The sequence below is a fragment of the Marmota flaviventris genome, chromosome 15 (genome assembly GCF_047511675.1).
Source record: "Marmota flaviventris isolate mMarFla1 chromosome 15, mMarFla1.hap1, whole genome shotgun sequence".
NCBI classification, from domain to species: Eukaryota; Metazoa; Chordata; class Mammalia; order Rodentia; family Sciuridae; genus Marmota; species Marmota flaviventris.
Genome location: NC_092512.1, coordinates 78,821,958 through 78,843,966, shown reverse-complemented (window position 1 = coordinate 78,843,966; position 22,009 = coordinate 78,821,958). Strand labels below are relative to the sequence as shown.

Sequence of the window (22,009 nt, the reverse complement as noted above, 5' to 3'; positions counted from 1 at the left end):
CATGTATCAAACAAGATAAAAACAAATCCTGAAAATCAATGTAAAGGAAAACAAATCTAATTATGTAGCAAATAGATAAACTCAGAGGAATGAAAAGATTAATTTGAGTAATTTAAATACAGCATTTTGACTGCATTCTCCCTGACACACAAGAAAACAAGACTCGCACAGCTATTTTCCACTTAATTTATTACACTTGTTGTGATGTCATGCTTGGTGTAAAATAGTTCTGAAACTATTTTGAGCATTCTATAAAATACTAAATAAGTAAATACATTCTACTGTCGGATTCCAAAAAGATGTGAATATGGAATGGGGGTAAAAATTAGAGGGAGAAAAACCATGTGACATTAGAATTGATCTGGAGGCATCAATATAAATACATGATTGTGTGTGTGAGTGTGTGTATGTGTGTGTATACAGTTACATATTTAATGATTCAGATTCTGGTTTCAAATATTATTGCCCACCAAAAGAAACCAGGATCTCTTACCCTTAGTTATTTCCACATCTGTGGCAGAAAACATTCAACGTGAACTTGGACTACCTTGGGCCAGAAAGCATCTTTTTCATAATTGAATGGTCCACCATGAAATTCCAGTCTGCTTCCCAACCATATTACTCTTATCAGTTTCACCCAGAAACTGGAAGGCAGACACATCATGGTGAGTCACCAAGTTCTGCCAGGTCTCACTTGTCTGCACTTTGGGGGCAAAATCTAGAGTGTTTAGTTAACAGATCCTTGAGCTTACCCTGTAGTTCATAGACTTTGATAATACATAACATTTCCAGGGTTTTTTTTTTTTAATAAACCTCTTAACAACCTCTGGGTTTAATACAAAATGCCAACTGTTCCTGAGGAAAACCTTCCCTTTTATAACACAGGACCAAGTGGTTGGCATTTGTTTTAAACCACACGAGAACAAAGGAGCATCTATGCAATGTGCTACAAAGGCAGCCCAGAAACATGGGAACACTTAATATTGCTATATTGGTATCAGAGCCATATGGTGAAGATTTTTTCATATTCTTACATGAAATGTTTCACTCTATTTTTAAAATTTTGACCCATATTTACTTTTTCCCTTACAATAAGTTAGTAAAGACCCTTGGGTCTTCTCTTAACTGGAGTTTCGGGAATTTTCAATGTCTCATTTCTTAGCTCATTTTCTGAAGAGAACAATTCCTCCCACCTCGAACTTCCTCTCTTCCCCCCATCCTTCCTTCTCTCACTTACACCCACACACACACACACATACACATACACTTTACTATTTAGGTGATCTACCATCAATTACTCCAAGGAAATAGCTTTCCTGAATTCTGTCACCACAAACTACACAGTCCAAAAGTTCACTGATCAAACTATGGGTGACCACTGCCTGCCCCTTGAGTTGGATGAACTTGGGTAAATTACATTAGTCATGAGCCTCAGTCTCTTCATCTCTTTATAAATAATAACACCTACCACAGAACATAGTAGCAGAAAATGGAGATAATGTGTGTAAAACAACTAGCAGAAAACAAGGTTTTTCATTCACACTAATTACTAAATCATTTTATTATGGTTTTGGAATTAAAATAGTTAAGCAAAAATTAATTATAAGCATAGTTTTTTCCAAATGAAGAGTTGGATTATTCACTAATCACTAATGTTACACATTATAATTCCACAATAGCCTAACTGCAATAGAAATCATCAGTTTTTTGTTATTCTCAGAAAAAAAAATATTTTTAAGTGTCAACTATCTCAAATGAAGAGATTAAATAACATTATTAATAAACGTTGGTAATATTAGCAATTTCATAAATAAATATGATACTTATTTATCATCTACATGTTTCAGTAGACAGTGGTAGAAGGCTTCAATCATGCTGTCCCCCAAGAGGCACTAAATCAGATCTCTGCTAAAGAGGGAGAAGCATGTCCACAAGCACTCCAAGAAACTTTTAAACTTTTGTGCATAATGTTCAAGAATTGCTTGCTTGTTAAAAAAAAAAAATATATATATATATATATATATATATATATATATATATATATATATATATATATATATATATCCTGCAGTCCCTACTTTGTTATACTCTTATATCCTCCCAACCGAAGACATGATGATAAAATATGTATATACAGGCATCTTTTATTGGAAAGGAACCAGTTAGGAAAAGTACAAGTAAAGTCATGATCTCAGCTCTAAAGTTAGAAAGGATAAGTTGGCCAGAATATGGTGAGAAGTCGAACCATGTTGATAAGATTGATAACTCTGTTATGAGAATATTATGACAAGAAGACAAATGAACTCACATGGGATTAGCCACACTGGATATTCTTAACTTTTAGTGTATTCTCTCTGGGGGTTAAAATCAATGATTTTAAACACTGAGCACTCTTAATACTTTTAAGCCTCCTGTCATCATTGTTCAAAGCACTCCATTTACCATATTTTTAAAAAATTAGTTATGTACTATGACTTGGCTTATTAAAAACTTTTATTGGTGTGTTATATATACAGAATAGTGAGATTCATCATGGCAAATTCATACATGAACATAATACAATTTGACCATTTTCATTCCCAGTACCTCCCCTTTCCCTCTTTTCCTCCCTTCCCCTAACCCTAACCCTAACCCCTTCCTTTACTGGTCCCCCTTTTATGTTTATGAGATACTGCCCTACCTTTTTCTTTTTCTGTCTTCCATATATGAGAGAAATTATATGACTCTTGACTTTCTGAGTTTGGCTTATTTTGCTTAACATAATGCTCTCAAGTTCCATCCATTTTCCTACAAATGACATAATTTTGTTCTTTTTTATCCATTGTGTATATACAACACATTTTCTTATTCTACTCATCTGTTAACAGACAATAAGGCTGGCTCCATAACTTGACTATTGTGAATTATGCTGTTATATATGTGGGTATACCTATATTTCTATAGTATAGTGACTTTAATTCTTTTGGATGAAATACTGAGGATTGATATAGTTAGGTCTGATGGTGGCTCCATGCCTAGTCTTTTGAGGAAACTCTTTTATTGATTAAATGTTTGTACTAATTTACAATCCCGCCACCACACAGTTGGGGTTTTGTTTACTGACTACTCCACAAGGACAGACTATCAGCTACAGCACAGTAGATTCAGGTACATTTGAGTCTGAATCCAAAGCCCACAAACTGCTAAATACAAAAGAGATAACGGATAGCTGTTCCATAAATAAAATGTAAGTTTTTAAATGCTGGAAATTTTTATCAGTGCTTAGCCATAAAATTGTCATTTTTCTCTTCTATGTGATTTTATAGGGGTCTTGTGATATTGCAAATAAAATACAGCAGTATACTGGAGAGAGAATGGGCTTTGGACTCAGGAAGTCATGAGTCTTAATTCCATTCTATGGCTTTTTTGCCAGGGGACCCACAGACAAGGTATATAATCACTCTTTCTCTCAGTTTCTTCATTTTGAGAAACTTTTCTAAGCAAGTTAAACATAAATAACAGATAAAGAGGAATATCTTCCAAGTTCAGAAGTAAAGAAAAATATTGGCTGTGGAAAAAAGCAACTGAATTTTGCTGGTTACAAGTCCCCTAACTAGATTTCATTCTTCTATAGACTGTTCTTTATTTTTAAAATGACTTTTCATGGTAAATTGCAAACCAAGTAGGTCGTAATTTTAGGAACCCCACAGATTAGCAATAAGTACTCACAGAGTGTTCAGATTCTTGAGTTTCTTGAAGGCACTCCCTGGAATTTCTCTTATTCTGTTAAACCTCAAGTCTCTAGGAACATAAAAAGGGGAAGAAAATTACAATATGTTGACTTCTATTCTGTCATTATTTCTAGAAGTCTATTTCTTTTTATAACCAAACATACAGCACTAAATTTAAACACAATTAAAACAAGATTAGTGCACATCACCCATTAATCATTAGATATGTACATTGTTTACACCAGATTATTCATATCTGGTGCTCTATGCTAGTTCAAAAATGTCAGAAAAAATGTCATTAAAGACCTGTCAAGATGCAGAATGCCATTTGCTTTAGATAATATTTGATGCTAAAATATATACTATATACAGAAATATTCAAATTGACTATATTTGGTTTGGTAAATAACATTCATATATTAAAGATCACATATCAACTCAACAGAGCACTGTTGATTGAATTTAGTCAGTTATTAATTAGTTAATTTTTCTACATAGCCCAGGAATACAATGGCCTTCATTATATATATATATATATAGTTTATTTTTTAGTTGTAGTTGGACACAATACCCCCATTTTATTTATTTATTTTTATGAGGTGCTGAGGATGGAACCCAGGGCCTCACATATGCTAGGCATGTGCTCTACCACTAAGCTACACCTCCAGCCCAATACAATGGTCTTCTAAGGAATTTGAAAGTAAGTCAACAGGATAATTACAGAAACAGCATGACAACATTTCAGCTGATGACAGAATATACATATGACTCTGTCACCTACGGACATTACAGCTGCCTTCGTTTAAGCACCCACTGCAATATTCACCCCACAACAAAATTACCTAATGGCACATTTCTTAGAATATACCCCCATCAATAACTGACACATGGCTGTAGTTTGAGAGGTAATTAATTCTCCATACCAGTATTTTTGTTCAGCAATGAAAACACTGCTTTAGTCAGCCTAAGAATTTTCAAGTGTCACTTAGGTGCCACCTGTTCAGTACTGGAATTACGAAGATAAGCAGAGCATGGTCTTTGTAACTGAGCATGGATGCTCCAGGGAGGATTAACAAGTGAATTATTACAACACTAGAGCATAGAGTATCTGTAAGGAACACACAAATATCATACTCATATGATGAGCCTCATTACTGGTCTGCCTGGACCCTTCTGTCAGTGAGAGAACCACCTGCCCTAATTCCACTGATTATGGTGGAAATGTCAGTCATGTGCCTCTGCCTGCTGTGATTAGGGTGACAGAGGCCAACCAGCTGAGGGTGGTTTCTCTCTACATGCATTGTTTCTTCCTTGGGAAATACAAGACCATGCAAGGCAAGTTGGGGACCTTGTGAGTGTTGATATGGCTGTTACATGAAATATGTTGGCCTCCCCTCTCCAAATACAAGGCATTTGTAAGTTAGACACCTCTCTCCAAATATATATACATATGCATATAAAAAGGTCTCAATCAGCCTTTTGCTGCTGTGGCCAAAAGATGCAATAAGAACCATTTTAGAGGAGGAAAAGCTTCTCTGGGGTTCAGAGTTTCAGAGTCTCAGTGCATACTTGGCCAATTCCATTCCTCCAGGCCCAAGGTGTGGCAGGACATAATGGCAGAAAAATGTGGAAGAATGTGGTGGAAAAAAAAAAAAAAAAAACTCAGAACATGGCACAAGGAAGTAAAGACTGTCTGCAGTTACCACACAGTTAATCCATTCAAGTGGATCAAAATACTGATTAAGTTAAGGCTCTCATAACCCAATCATTTTACCCTTAAGCTTTTTTACATTGTCTCACACATGAGTTTTGGGGGGACATCTCATATCTAAATCATAATAATAAGATAAAATACGTTAGATTTTTGTCACTATAAACAAAATACCTCACAAGAACAATTAAAAAGAGGCAATGTTTATTTGGGGACCACATTTTGAAAGATTCAGTCCATGGTCAACTGACTCCATTGATCTTGGACTGAGGTGAGGCAGAACATTATAGTAGAAGAGTGTGGAGAAGGAAAGATTCTTAGCTCATAGCAACCAGAAAGCAGAGAAAAAGAAGGGAACAACAGACCAAGGATAGATATTATCCCCAAGACCACAACCCCAGTGCCCTACTTTCTGCAATATCTGCCTAGAGTTACCACCCTGTAGTCCATTCAAATTATTAATCCATTAAATGAGCTGTAACAGATGAGGTTATAACTCTCATGCTATAATCATTACTTAAAAGCCCCACCTCTGAACCTCATTGCATTGGGGATCATGCTTTTTAAACATGAGCTTTGGGGCAGACAATTCATATTCAAACCATAACAAATATATGCATATATAAATATGAAAATATAATATGTGGGTAAGTATAAAATATTAAGTGGATTTAAATTTACAAAAAATTCATCTAACTTTACATGGTTGTCAACGTTTCCCTTCTCCCTTCTCACTATATCATTTCTTTATTATTCCTTGTCTTCGCACGAAAGCCCGAATGTTTATTCCTAAATACTTGATAGTACTTCACAATGCAGATGGACCACTATACCTTTGTATGTTCTCATAGGGTCAGACATTCTGATTTTTCCCTGATTTTTGCAACACTGTTTAAAAGCAACAGTGCAACAAAGCAAGCATGCATATCTCCTGGTGCATATAAAAAAAATCTTTCTCTATGGCATATATTCAAAACTGAGATTGTTAGCATAGGGTGTGCTTATCTTCCATTTTACAACATGATGTCAATTGCAAATGTATTCTCATCTGAATACATTATAACAGTAATTTAATTAATTGAAAATAATGCAAAACCATGCTTGAACTAATCACCAAATTATAAATTTAAACTTGCCACTGGATTGATATGAAAGTCAAAGTGTTATTCCTATTATCAGAATTCCTTACTTGTACTTCTTCACAAGTGTGCAAAAATAAGTTCCCCTGACACAAATACAAAATATCTTTGTAAAGTCGTGCTGTAGTGAGGTCTCTGTGATCCCAAGGGTTGTTCAGTGGACTGTGAGAAGCATGGTCCATGAACTGTGGCCATGACCTCTTCTCACCTCTGATGTGCACTGAGGGAATCTCTGCCTGAGAAGCAAAGTTAGAAACACAGATATTTTGTTTCCCATAAATTCCAATAAGGCGTATTCAAATGCACCCAATGAATATGTTAATACTTGTCTTCTTTAACTGGCAATATTCTGTCACACAAAATTTTACAGTCAAGTGCAGTAAACTGGAATTCTAGGGAAAGGCTTCCCCTCATCGTTTTAACTATTTCATTTTAAAATATACAGGGCATTGTATAATTTGTTACCTATAAGAGGGTAAATTCATCCTTATATTATTAAACCCCAAATTAGATCATCATCTGAATTCAAATGACCATAAAATTTGCATCGTGCTGATTTCTGTGTAAATTTTACCCCCAGAATGCGATTTATTTTTCCCAGACAGATTGCCTCTCTCTTGGTCAAGCTAGGTCACTAGCAATTTGACTTATACAAAAATGTGTTGTTTCCATAAAACTTCCCTTAGCCTAAAGTTTAGTATTACATTTTCACTCATTACACATTTAGATTCTGCTATAGTTAGGACCTTACCTGTCCTCCAAAGGTACTTATATGAAAGGCTTGGTCACTAATTGTGATGGAATAGTCAAGAGGTGGGGCCTGATGAAAGCAAGTTAGATCATGGGGGCCTGTTCTTAAAGGTGATATTGGGACCCCAGCTCCTTCCTCTTTCTCTCTTTACTTCCTGGCTGCCATGAAGTGAGCAGCTTTGCCCCACTGTGCACTCCCCCACCATGATGGTCTGCTTCCCACAGGCCCACAGCCACAAGGCCAAGCAATCATGGACTGAAACAGTGAGCCAAAATAAACCTTTCAACCTTGTAATATGAGCCAAAATACCCTCAGGTATTTAGATATAGCATTGGAAATCTGACCTAATGCAGAGTGAAATTTGAATTATTATATATCCTTCACAATTGCTTCAATTTCTATAGATATAATATTGTTGAATATTCATGATAATACAAGCTTCATTCCACCCATTTTTCACCGGAACTCAGAGTGCCAGTGAAACCAGAGAGTTTATTTGGAATGGTAAAACAAAAATTAGATGATGAGTTTGCCTGTCTCCCCTCCCCTCCTCCAATCCAAATTGAAAAAAACTGAGAAGGAAATATTATGTGTTCTTCATAGTAAGTAATTTGGAATCAGTGTCTCTAACCAATAAGAGATAGGTTTTTAGCTTGAACTCAAACCAGAAGATTCTCTGGCTAAAAGGATTTTAAATGATTCCTATAACAGACTGGGAGTTAAAAAGAAACATGGACAGAGAGTAGGTGGACTATCCCCAAAGGAATTAGTGCAGCTCAAGTTCATGCCATGTGGTCCCTTTCAGTAACAGTGCATGCCAGACAGGGCTATAGGAATCCACAAGCCATTCATGGGCAAAAACGTCTAGAGCAAGATACAAAGAGAGAGAGGTCCTGGCCTTGTCTAGATCCTGAGGTTCTTAGCATGTTTTATAAATGCCACCTTTTAGCATAACATTTAGACCACATTTTATGTTTACACTAAATAAACTGACATTTAATGTACAAAAAAAAATACATATATACGATTGTCTGGAACTAATTCACCCAACAATTGCAGAAGCCATTTTTAAGATTACGTTCAATGATGTGTGTGGCATGGATGGTGCAGTCCAGTTTCAGTTGTAAGAGGACTGTGATCCCCTTAGAATACTGCTAGCTGGACCTGGTCTGGGACCCGATGCATAATTTCTCTAAGAAGAAAAAATGACAAGTCAATCTCTCATACCCAGTCCACAGAGCTGGTCCTACCATGCTGCAAACCTCCTAATCATGTCCAGGGTTAAAGACAGTCTCACGTTTGTTTGGAATAAAATACTGGCCATTTTAGAAAAAAAAAAAAATCTGGTACAGAAAGAGCAAAACAAACTGGAGCTCTCAGCACCTGTCTTAACAGGCTGTTTCTCTGTTTGCATTTGCTAGTTGTTTCTCATACAACTGAGAAATGGTCATTCAGGCAGAAAGCCTATCTTCATGAAATAAAGATCAGGCAGATTCATTCTTGAGCCGAAAGCATTCCTGTTGAAGGTGGGGATACGATTAAGTCACTGTAATGGCAAAAACACACAATTGTGGAAAGAAATGTACGCCATTTGCTTCACTCCATGAACTCTTCAAAGGGCAGAAGGAAGCAAGATGACTCCAGAGAGCAGGGGTCATCCTTTCATTTGTAAGGAGCTCACATCTGCACACTCCTGGCAGCCACAGGGCCATCACTGGCTTCAGAGCACGAGGTAGACTGCTGCCTTAGTCCAGCCCTCAGGTGATCACTCTGACCTAGCTCTCAATGATCCCCATGACCCACTGCTGTCCCCTCCCTCAGCTGCTGTCCTGCTTTCTCATTGCATAGTCCCTATATGCTGTGCCACGGTACCCTTTGTACCCAGTTTGGGGCAAATACCCATCTAGCCGCTGTGCCAAAGGTTTTGTGTTTTTGTGTTGTTTTCCTCTCGATGTTATTAACATTCAAATAAACTGACTTTGAATGAAGCAGATTACCCTCTATAATGGGAATGGGCTTTAAACAATCAGTTGAAAGCCTTAAAAGAAAAAGACTGAGGTCCTGCAAGGAAATTCTGACTCCAGAGTAATCTTGAACTTGAACTGCAACATCAGCTCCTCTGTGTACGTAGGTCTGTTGGCTTAAATCTCTCTGCCTGCATGTACACACACACACACACACACACACACACACACACACACCCTGGTCCCTGGTATGTAGTCATTGTTCTAACCAAGTCTACACAGAGCCAACCCCGTAGGAGTCCAAGAAAGGAAGCCAGACCCTGTGGGAACTTTGCCAGGGTTGGTTTGGTACATATGGTTGTGGGCTAACATATTTTTTTTTCTGTTTTTGTACATATTGATGTTTAGCTACATATCTACAACAATGGCTAAAGTGCTTTTACAAACATAAGAATATTATAAAGGTTTCAAAGATGATACTGGAACAACTTTACAACTGTTCTTCCATCATCAAGCTTTTTCATTTTTCTCCTCAATGCAATTCCTCTCCCAGATCCACGCTATTTTTTAGAAACCATTTCATCCCCTCTCAAGCTTGTGGATTAGATTAGGCAGAACTGAGGCTCTCTCTGCTGAGTGCTTGTTCACAAAATCCCTGGGATCAGGGAATCGATTACTTTATGGGTCTTAAAGCACTGAGCACGGTCAGGTGCCCTAGAGAGTTAAAATTAGAAGATAATAGACAACACACACACACACACACACACACACACACACATACACACATAAAATCTAAAAGGATGTACTTGTCTTTAATGTCCTAGTTTTGTTTTTTTTCTTTTCCATTTTATTTTATTTTTGGTACTGGGGATTGGATCAAGAGAGGTTTAACCACTGAGCCACATCCCCAAGCCCTTTTTATAAATATTTTATTTAGAGACACGATTTCATTAAGTTGCTTAAGGCCTCGCTAAGTTGCTAAGGCTGGCTCTGAACTTGCAATCCTCCTGCCTCAGTCTTCTAAGCTGCTGATTTACAGGTGTGAGCTACCACACCCAGCTTTTTCTTTAAAAACAAAAACAAAAGAGGACCGATACTTTTATAAACTTAAAAAACTTGAACATTTTGTTATTTTTATTTATTTATTTGTGGAACCCAGAGCCTCATGCATACTAAGTGCATGCTCTACCACTGAACCAAATCCATAGGCCTGAACTTTTTAAAAAGAAACCAGTTTACAGTCCAGTTCCTCCAACCTCTGATTTTACATATGGAAAAGGAAGAAAAAAAGTCAAGGGGAGGGGAGAGAACTACAACAAACTCGCATATCCAGCCAAGCTGAAAATGAACACTACTGTTTCAAGGCAAGTGTTAGTATGCTGATTTCAGAGCTGAAAAACTAAGACCCAGAATATCTCATTTCCCTAAAAGTAAAACAAGTGGCCGCGAAGAACAACCCTCTAGGACATCTGCTCACAAAGCAGGCCCTGCCTCCCACCTGACCTCCAACACACTGTGAGAAAACTGAAATCTCAGGATGACAAGTACATTCACCATCAGCCACTGAGGTCCAGAGGCTGCATCCAAAAACATGTCTCCTGATCCTCACATGAACACACTTTCCACCTCATTATGTAAAAGAAAATTCCTGCTGTTCTCAGGCAGAACAGTGAGAGCTCCGTGCAAATCCCTTCTCTTTCATGGATTACCTGGTTAAAATTAACATTATTTGTTTCCACAAAGGAGCTAATAGTGACACAGTTAATGGAAGATATTAACCTGTCCAAGGTAAGTCAGTACTTAATGCAAGGATACAGCTGCATTATTCACGTAACTCGAAGGATCTTAATGTAAAAAGAGTGTTATAATTCTGGACAATATACCTGTTCGTGGAAACCCAGAGCAAACTGCAAAAACCTTGACGGTCTGTTCCAGATATTTTCATCCTCTGCATATTTGGTCCTTCCAGCAGGTGTCACTAAATGGTAGTTGTCTTCCAAGTCAGAGAAATGATTTCAAGGGAGATGAGGTGACTTAATTTGTCCTGAATGTCACAGTGTGAGGCCACAGACTGAATATGAGTCACCATCCATTGCATGTGAAAATAGGAGCCAATAGCAAAGCTTCACTTAAAGGTAATGAAACATCATATTATACCAAATCGTGTCTTTTATTTGGTAATAAGATGCTCTAAGTGGATTTTGGTATAAAACCAAAGTTCCATAGCCTGTTGAATGTTAAGACATTCCTAACTTTGTCATTCCTTCTGAAAATGTTTTTCAAAATAATAATATTTAGCCTTTGAAAGTAATTATTTAACATAATCCATAGTATCAGGTTCAGTATTCTACTATGCAATAGTTTTCACTCTTGTATGCTCTCTCTGGGTTTCTGTGTGGCTCTTCAGAATGTTCCTATGCCTGGGAGGGAGGACAGGTCAGTATCAGCATTAGCAATCCCACTAGACAAGGCAGGCCTATTTGCACGTGACCCAATAAACATCGTCTGAAAGTAGAAAGAATCTTACAGAGTCACTGAGATCAGACTTGGTTATATTCTTATCTTGTCCTATATTTATCCTGATTGTCCTTCCTGTTTCCTATCGCTAGATTGCTACTTTGTTCTGGGGGAGTCAGAAACATCACCCCACCATCTGGTCTTTGACCATTTATCTGGTGATCTGGGGCTTGTCGGGCATGAGATGTCCTCCTAGGTCCCCTGATGCCCCTGTTATGAATAGAGCTGAGCCAGTTTGCATAGCTGTTATTCAGCTCCATACCCTGGCATTCCCTGGTTCTCTCCCAGCCCCATCAGGTGGAACTTTTCATCAGTCCCTGGCCACACTGTTTTATAACCCTACATGTGTACACACGTTGCTCTTCTCCTAGAAGGCCATTTCCTTTCTTCTGCTTCTCTCACAGGGATGGAGGTGTCAAAGATGCCACAAAACCTTGAGAGCATGCTTAAAGAAGATCAGAAGAAAGAAGAGCTGGGACACCATCTGTTTGGGTGCTTCCTGATGTTCAAAACTACTGGAATGCTATTGATGAGCCTCCACATCCATCCTTCAGTTGCACAGAGAAGCAGTCCCCATCAGCCCACTTTCTGGAAATTCCCCTGTGCTCCCCTCAGGCCTTTGAAATGACAGGCAGTGTAGCATAGTGGTTAGAAAAGCAGACTTCAGAGCCGGGGACACATACTTGATTGTGTCACACTTGGCCACTCTCAGCTATGTGACTGTCTCAGAGGCTCCTCATCATAAAAGTAGGATAATGAAACTCAGTATTAAATGTCCTAAGGCATGCAAAGTTGATGGGATAGTGTCTAATGTGTACCAGTAATCTAAACATTACGAGTATCAACATATATTCTGCTATTAGAACATTTTAAATACTACATTGTCATCGTCTAGTTACCATATCTTTGCCTAGTCAGAGAGGTTGTCTCACTACCTTTATGTACACAATGGAAAATTTGTATCCCTAGCATTACTGTCGATCCTGAGTATTAAACCAAAATAATAAGAACAATAAAAATAGAATGAACCACCTATGATTTGTAACTGGAAAAAATTAAAAATACTGGAAATCAAAAAAGGAAATACTAGAAATCTAAAGCAAATACAGAACCAGTTTCAGTTCAGCAACATACAGTTATATCAGTAAAGGGGAAAAAAAAACACGTTAGCAAAAACATGCTGTCTGATGAAAATCCAAAATATACTTTCTTCCAATTCAAAATCAACTGTGAGAAAGATAAGAAACACCCAGTTAACAGAAATGAGACTAACAGGTCAGGTCACTGTCACTTGAAGTTCAGTGCCTGAGTGTCAGGCACCAGACCTACCCAAGTGTTGGGAAATGTATCCTGTTTGCCAACTGCTGGGAATCATCTGTCTATACATTCACCACTTCATTCCTGGAGTTACACAAGGGAACAGAGACATTAGATTTTGCAATAGTCTAAACTTTGTCAGCTATGCTATATCCTTTTTTGGGAAACATATCTTCATCCAACAAAATTTTAGTAAATTATTTAATATATTTTTGCTTTATCTTTTATGACATTATCTGTGTTCCAATAAAAACAACTGAAAAAGAAAACAGTTCCTAAACTTATTTTTAAGATAAGTCAATTTCCACATCTCACACTTCAGTTGCATTCCTTCTTCAACACATTGCAAGCCAGCTTCCTCCTTTCCTGCTTCATGCACGTGGCCCTGGTCTAGGTTGCATGTCCACTCTGGATAGACACTCAGTGAATCTGGTGGTTATTGTGCTTGTCCTCTCGGTGGTATTTTGCTGCCTTCCTCCTCAAGTTCCTCTTGCTCTTCTGCTGTCTCTATAAACAGTCTATTTCCAATTTCTTTTCTAAATCATGTTCTTAGGACTATCTCTACAATGTTACTATCCTTCAGTCTCTGCCTTGGGCCCCTTTCTCTCCTTCCTTGACCTTCATAAGAAATTTTTTGACTTTCAAGTAACTATATAAAAGTGAATAAAAAGTATTTCAAGAATTCTAAGGTAGTATAAATGTATGTATGTGTGTGTGTGTATATATATATACTTATCTATACATACATACCTTTATATATATGCGCATACAATGAAGGGAGAGATTCATACATTCATGTACATAGGTAAACATAACAAAATTCTACCATTCTCCTAGAATCAAAATGGAGTTACTTTTGTCAAGCCTAACCAATAATAAATGAAGTTGAGAGGTTATACAGGAAAGGTTCTCATGTGTGATTGCCTGATATTAACTATCACAAAAGACGGGCAGGACCACAAATATGCACAAAAGCCACCACAACCTTAGACGCACATTACTTCTGCGAGAACAATTGCCCAGCAACTATCTATGCAACCTCAGAAGAACATGACTCCTGTTATTAATCACTGTGGCCAAGGATTGTTGTCACAAAATATCTGATGCAATCCTCCTCATTTTTGCCTTAACAAATTTCCCTTGCTTCAATCAATTTGAATATACACACAGTTTACTATGGTTTGAGTATTCCCATTGCAGTGTCTGCTATTCCAATATTCTGCTAGTCACAAATTAACTAAAGTATTTTTGGAGAATTTTTGTATTTTTTTTAGATTGACATATTTACCACATCTTTCATGTCTGATGTTCATTCATCCATTTGATCTAATAGATGAGGCACCATACAAGGTACCTCAATTTCTCCCAAAGTCCAGAAAAATCCTCCTCTTTCCCATTTTCCTCTTATCCACTTAGACACAAAATCAGAAACCTGGGAGCTACTCCCTCCTCCTGAGCCCATATAGCCAAGGCAACCTCTACATCTCCTGCACCCTCCCCTGACAGGTCCTATGCCCACATCGTCACCACGGAACTGGCTAACCTATGCCCCTCATTCCTCTGGCATGCAGCTGTGAGAGCTTTCTTTAGGAAAGCAAATAATTTTGCTTTGTTGGTTTATTTTTAAATCCTCCCATGACACTCTATTGCCAAGAGAGCCCAATCAGAGCTGCTTATGTGGTGTGTGAAACCTGTCCTAACTTCCTCCATGTCCCTTCCTTACACCAGTCAACAGTTGTGACACCCTTGGTTTTCAATGCATACTTTCATGTCTTATCTACTGTCCTTTTTTTTTTTTGGAATTACTCCCCCCATTCTATGCTAGAAATATCCACTCACCTTCAAAAATTCTGCTCAGTGATGATGCCTTTTATAAAGCCTTTAACCTGACAAGAAAGCTTGACTGTGACCCAGTGTGGCTGCCCCTGCATTGGCTGCTATTCTATAAGCACCATGCACTAGGGCTCCCAGCTTGGGTACCAGGCACTAAGCATGGCCACTAAGAGACAAAAGAAGAAATACACTACGTTCTTATAGTTCTGAGGAAATACACCATTTCTTAAAAAACAGAATGATATTCCCCCACCCCTTACTTTTGCTTTACTAAATACCCACAGCGAAAACCACACAAAGTGCATTCACATTACAGAAAAAAAAATGGTTGCCTTCTTTCTTTTCTTTTATTGTTTTAATCAATCTGCTATTTTTTATGTATAGTTTCCTATGACAGTATTTTTGTACTATAATTTATTCTACAGTGAGATCAACTTTAGAAATGTTACCTGGACAGAAAGTCAACAAAATTTTAAATGTTTTTGCATACAACAGTGATTAATACACACTTACTCACAAAAGATGGATAGATGGATGAATGGAAGGAAGGAAGGAAGAAGAGAGGGATTTGGGATCTTCCAAGAAGAAAATATATATCTTATCTGAAGAGCCACAGACACTAAATAAATGTCTATGACCTCACTAAATTGTAGAATAAGTGAGCAAATCAAAATCAATATGCCAACAATGTGACTCTCAGAGGTAAGGGATATTTTCAGTAGAACTCTTTGAAAGTACCATTTCCTCTTCCTAAAAACAGATGGAAGGCAGGGGCTGCTTTTTCTAAATCCATTTGTACTAGTGGCATGTCTAGAACTGGCCTCTAGCATGTAGTTATATTACATGTTTGCTCATTCCAAGGCAAAAAAAAAATTGTTTTAAAGGTCATAAACAATCTTACACATCTAATTTGATCTGAATTCAATGCCTAAAAATTATTCTGAATGAAACACCAGGTGAGGAACAAATTTATCTACAATGTAGCTAAGCAGCAGAATAAAGAATCATACAACTTTCCCATTTTTAATTTTACAGGAGAGGAAGTCTTCTGACAAGATTAATAACACCATAGCAATTTAAATGAAGAAACAACTAGCTGGGTATTTTGGTGAATATTATTACTATCATCCAGTCTTTACCATAATAGATCACTTATTTCTAATGAATTGGTCACTGTTATAATCCAACAGGCTGAAGGAAGGAGAGCTCTCTTATGGGAAGAAGTTTGCTCAACCCATTTCTTTAAATAGCATCATAACTTGTTAGTATAGATTGATATGAGTTCTGGTGTTACACATCAGATCAGAGTACACAATCACAATTCACATCACACAAAATTCCTCATATTTCAATTTAATATAAATTCTGATATCACTACCATTACAAAACTCATTAAAATTTTAAATAACACATTAAATACTATTATCTTCTATTCCAAAAATCATTCTTCTTTTAATTGATAGATGAGGTAAAGATTTGTATATATTTTTTAATCAAATCGTCCAGGTAATGTAGAAATGTTACCTTATTAGAAAGTCCATGAACTTCTAAAGACTCACAAGCAATAGTGATCAATACATATTTACTGATAAAAGATAGATGGAGGAATGGATGGAGGGAGAGAGGGAGGTATGGGTGTAGGCTCTTCCAAGAAGAAAATAAATATTTTCTTATTTTTTGTTTGGTGCAGTAAAATTATAATGATGAGATTCATTATGCCATATTCATTATACATGCATAATTTGATGAATGTCATTCCCTCTTGCCTTCCTTTTCCTTCTTTCCCTCCTTCCCCCGATCCATTTGCTCTACTGTACTGATCTCCCTTCTTTATTGTTATTATTATTTAAATTAGTGCATATTATATATTTATATACATATGTTTGTGTATGTATAAATATATAAATTTCACTGTGATATATCTGTACATAAGCATAGCAAAATTTGGTAGATTTCATTCACAGTACTTCCCCAGATCTTCCCCTCCTCCCTTCTTCCCAAACCCCTTCCTCTACTCTATTTATCTTCCTTCTATAAGAAAATAAATATTGACACCGAGCACGGAGCGGCCGAGTTCCGGCTCCCGGAACTGCCCTGGCCCAGGGCTAGGAGCCCACGGAAACTGCTTCTCGGTCCGGGTCCTGCTGAGGGCCGGTCAGGACTCACCCATTGCTTTGGTTGCCCGGCAAGAGGAACGAAATGCTGCCATTCGCATAGGATACCAACATGGCAGAGATCTGATGTCATCAGAAAGGGGCGGAGGAGAGAACTTCATCAATACCAGCGGCGACAGAAACAGTTGGTCTCCTGGTAGGGGGGGTGAGGCACAGACACCCGAGTCTCCTCAATTTGTCGTCGAGCCAGAGGGGAGGAGCCGGGCCGCCGCCAGCGCCCGGAGCGGGCCCAGCGGCTCGCCAGCGTGGTGACCGCGTGACTCCAATTGGAGAGGGGGCGGAGCGGAGCCGCCACCCGCACCCGCAAGGTGGGCAGACCCGCGACCCAGTGGTACATGGGCGTGGTAGGAGGGGCAGGGCAGAGCCGCTGCCCGCGCTTGCAAGGTAAACAGACCTGTCACAGACTGGCGGGTCAGGCCCAGTGGCCTGCCAGTGTGGTACACACGTCACCCCAACTGGAGTAGGGGCAGAGCAGATCCTTCTCCCACGCCCGGATCAGGCCCTGCCGGTGTGGTGGCCACGTGACCCCAATTGGAGTGGGGGCGGAGCGGAACCGCCACCCGTGCCCGCAGGGTGAGCAGACCTGTGACCAACCTGCAGATCAGGCCCAGGGGTCCGCAGGCGTGGTAGGAGGGGCAGGGCAGATCCGCCGCCCGCGCCTCCAAGGTAGGCAGACCTGCGACAGACCGGCGGATCAGGCCCAGGAGCCTGCCGGCGTGGTACACACACCACCCTAATTGGAGTAGGGGCAGAGTAGAGTCACCGCCCGTGCCAGGAATAGGCCCAGCGACCTGCAGTCGGGGTAGTCACAACACCCCAATTGGAGTAGGGGCAGAGCAGAGCCGCCACCCGTGCCCGAAAGGTGGGCAGATCTGCGACCGACCAGCGGGACAGGCCCAGTGGCCTGCCGGTACGACAGACACGTCACCCCATTTGGAGTAGGGGCAGAGTAGAGCCGCCGCCCGCGCCTGCAGGGTAGGCAAACCTGCAACCGACCGGCGGATCAGGCCCGGTGGCCTGCCGACGTGGTACACTCATCACCCCAATTGGAGTAGGGGCAGAACAGAGCCGCCGCCAGCGCCCAGAACAGGCCCAGTGACCTGCCGGCGTGGTAGCCACGACACCCCAATTGGAATAAGGAGAGAGCAGAGCCGCCGCCCGCGCCTGCAGGAAAGATACGCAAGCAGTATGAAAAGACAAGGAAAGAAAGGACCACAAGCAATGCAGGTCAACGCAACTTTAGAAGAGGTAACAGCTGCAGCAGATGGAATGTCAGATAAAGAATTCAGGATATACATGCTTCAGATGATCTGGAGTATCAAGGAAGACATTAGACAGCAAAATCAGACAATGAAAGATCACTTCGACAATGAATTACACAAACAAATCCAGGAAGCAAAGGATCAACTATACAGGGAGATAGAGGTTATAAAAAACAAACAAACAGAAATCCTAGAAATGCAGGAAGCAATAAACCAACTTAAAAACTCAATGGAGAATACTACCAGCAGAGTAGAACACTTAGAAGATAGAACATCAGACAATGAAGACAAAGTATTTCAACTGGAAAAGAACATAGACAGCTCAGCAAGACTGTTAAGAAACCATGAGCAGAACATCCAAGAAATATGGGATAACATTAAGAGAACAAACTTAAGAGTCATTGGGATACAGGAAGGTACAGAGCTCCAAACCAAAGGAATGAGCAGTCTATTCAATGAAATAATACGAGAAAACTTCCCAGACTTGAAGAATGAGACAGAATCCCAAATCCTAGAAGCCTACAGGACGCCGAATGTGCAAAATCATAAGAGATCCACACCTAGACACATTATAATGAAGATGCCCAACATACAGAATAAGGAGAGAATTTTAAAAGCTACAAGAGAAAGGAAGCAGATTACATTTAGGGGTAAGCCAATCAGGATAACAGCTGATCTTTCAACACAGACTCTGAAAGCTAGAAGATCCTGGAATAACATATTTCAAACACTGAAAGAAAATGGATTCCAACCAAGAATTGTGTATCCAGCGAAATTAAGCTTCAGGATGGAAGATGAAATTAAAACCTTCCACGATAAACAAAAGTTTAAAGAATTCGCAGCTAGAAAACCATCTCTTCAAAACATCCTCGGCAAAACATTACAGGAAGAGGAAATGGAAAATAACAATGAAAACCAACAGTGGGAGGTAGGACAGTAAAGGGGGGGAAAATAATCAAAGAGGAAAACAAACCATGTTTAGTAACAGAAATAAACAAATATGGCTGGAAGAACAACCCATATCTCAATAATAACCCTAAATGTTAATGGCTTAAACTCACCAATTAAGAGACACAGGCTAGTAGAATGGATCACAAAACAAGACCCAACAATATGCTGCCTACAGGAGACACATTTGATAGGAAAAGACATACATAGGCTGAAGGTGAAAGGTTGGGAAAAATCATATCACTCATATGGACTTCGGAAAAAAGCAGGAGTGTCCATACTCATATCAAATAAAATAGATTTCAAGCCAAAGTTAATCAAAAGGGATAAAGAGGGACACTACATACTGCTTAAGGGAATCATACACCAACAAGACATAACAATCATAAATATTTATGCCCCAAGCAATGGTGCAGCTATGTTCGTCAAACAAACTCTTCTCAAGTTCAAGAGTCTAATAGACCACCATACCATAATCATGGGAGACTTCAACACACCTCTCTCGCCACTGGACAGATCTTCCAAACAAAAGTTGAATAAGGAAACTATAGAACTCAATAACTCAATTAATAACCTAGACTTAATTGACATATATAGAGTATACCACCCAACATCAAGCAGTTATACTTTTTTCTCAGCAGCACATGGATCCTTCTCAAAAATAGATCATATATTATGTCACAGGGCAACTCTTAGACAATATAAAGGAGTAGAGATAATACCATGCATCTTATCTGATCATAATGGAATGAAACTGAAAATCAACGATAAAAGAAGGAAGGAAAAAGCATACATCACTTGGAGAATGAACAATAGGTTACTGAATGATCAATGGGTTATAGAAGACATCAAGGAGGAAATTAAAAAATTCTTAGAGATAAATGAAAACACAGACACAACATATCGGAATCTATGGGACACATTGAAAGCAGTTCTAAGAGGAAAATTCATTGCTTGGAGTTCATTCCTTAAAAAAAGAAAAAACCAACAAATAAATGATCTCATACTTCATCTCAAAATCCTAGAAAAAGAAGAGCAAAACAACAGCAAAAGAAGTAGAAGGCAAGAAATAATTAAAATCAGAGCTGAAATTAATGAAATCGAAACAAAAGAAACAATTGAAAAAATTGACAAAACTAAAAGTTGGTTCTTTGAAAAAATAAACAAAATCGACAGACCCTTAGCCATGCTAGCGAAGAGAAGAAGAGAGAGAACTCAAATTACTAGCATACGGGATGAAAAAGGCAATATCACAACAGACACTTCAGAAATACAGAAGATAATCAAAAACTATTTTGAATCCTTATACTCCAATAAATTAGAAGATAGTGAAGGCATAGATAAATTTCTTAAGTCATATGATCTGCCCAGATTGAGTCAGGAGGATATAGAAAACCTAAACAGACCAATACCAATTGAGGAAATAGAAGAAACCATAAAAAGACTACCAACTAAGAAAAGCCCAGGACCGGATGGGTATACAGCAGAATTTTACAAAACCTTTAAAGAAGAACTAATACCAATACTTTTCAAGCTACTTCAGGAAATAGAAAAAGAGGGAGAACTTCCAAATTCATTCTATGAGGCCAACATCACCCTGGTACCTAAACCAGACAAAGACACTTCAAAGAAAGAAAACTACAGACCAATATCTCTAATGAACCTAGATGCAAAAATCCTCAACAAAATTCTGGCGAATCGGATACAAAAACATATCAAAAAAATTGTACACCATGATCAAGTAGGATTCATCCCTGGGATGCAAGGCTGGTTCAATATACGGAAATCAATAAATGTTATTCACCACATCAATAGACTTAAAAATAAGAACCATATGATCATCTCGATAGATGCGGAAAAAGCATTCGACAAAGTACAGCATCCCTTTATGTTCAAAACTCTAGAAAAACTAGGGATAAAAGGAACATACCTCAATATTGTAAAAGCAATCTATGCTAAGCCTCAGGCTAGCATCATTCTGAATGGAGAAAAACTGAAGGCATTCCCTCTAAAATCTGGAACAAGACAGGGATGCCCTCTCTCTCCACTTCTGTTCAACATAGTTCTCGAAACACTGGCCAGAGCAATTAGACAGACGAAAGAAATTAAAGGCATAAAAATAGGAAAAGAAGAACTTAAATTATCACTATTTGCAGATGATATGATTCTATACCTAGCAGACCCAAAAGGCTCTACAAAGAAACTATTAGAGCTAATAAATGAATTCAGCAAAGTGGCAGGATATAAAATCAACACGCATAAATCAAAGGCATTCCTGTATATCAGCGACAAATCCTCTGAAATGGAAATGAGGACAACCACTCCATTCACAATATCTTCAAAAAAAAATAAAATACTTGGGAATCAACCTAACAAAAGAGGTGAAAGACTTATACAATGAAAACTACAGAACCCTAAAGAGAGAAATAGAAGAAGATCTTAGAAGATGGAAAAATATACCCTGTTCATGGATAGGCAGAACTAACATCATCAAAATGGCAATATTACCAAAAGTTCTCTATAGGTTTAATGCAATGCCAATCAAAATCCCAACGGCATTTCTTGTAGAAATAGAGAAAGCAATCATGAAATTCATATGGAAAAATAAACGACCCAGAATAGCAAAAACAATGCTAAGCAGGAAGTGTGAATCAGGCGGTATAGCGATACCAGACTTCAAACT

At 38.6% G+C, this 22,009-nt stretch overlaps 1 protein-coding gene across 1 annotated transcript in view; it reads right to left on the bottom strand.

Moving 5' to 3' along the window:
* Pxdnl (peroxidasin like) overlaps positions 1-22,009 on the bottom strand; it is a 452,037-nt gene that overhangs the window by 290,072 nt on the left and 139,956 nt on the right. Inside the window, exon 2 of the mRNA XM_027932810.2 lies at positions 3,709-3,780. Coding sequence (XP_027788611.2) covers positions 3,709-3,780 — 72 coding nt within the window. The remainder of the gene's footprint in view (positions 1-3,708; positions 3,781-22,009) is intronic.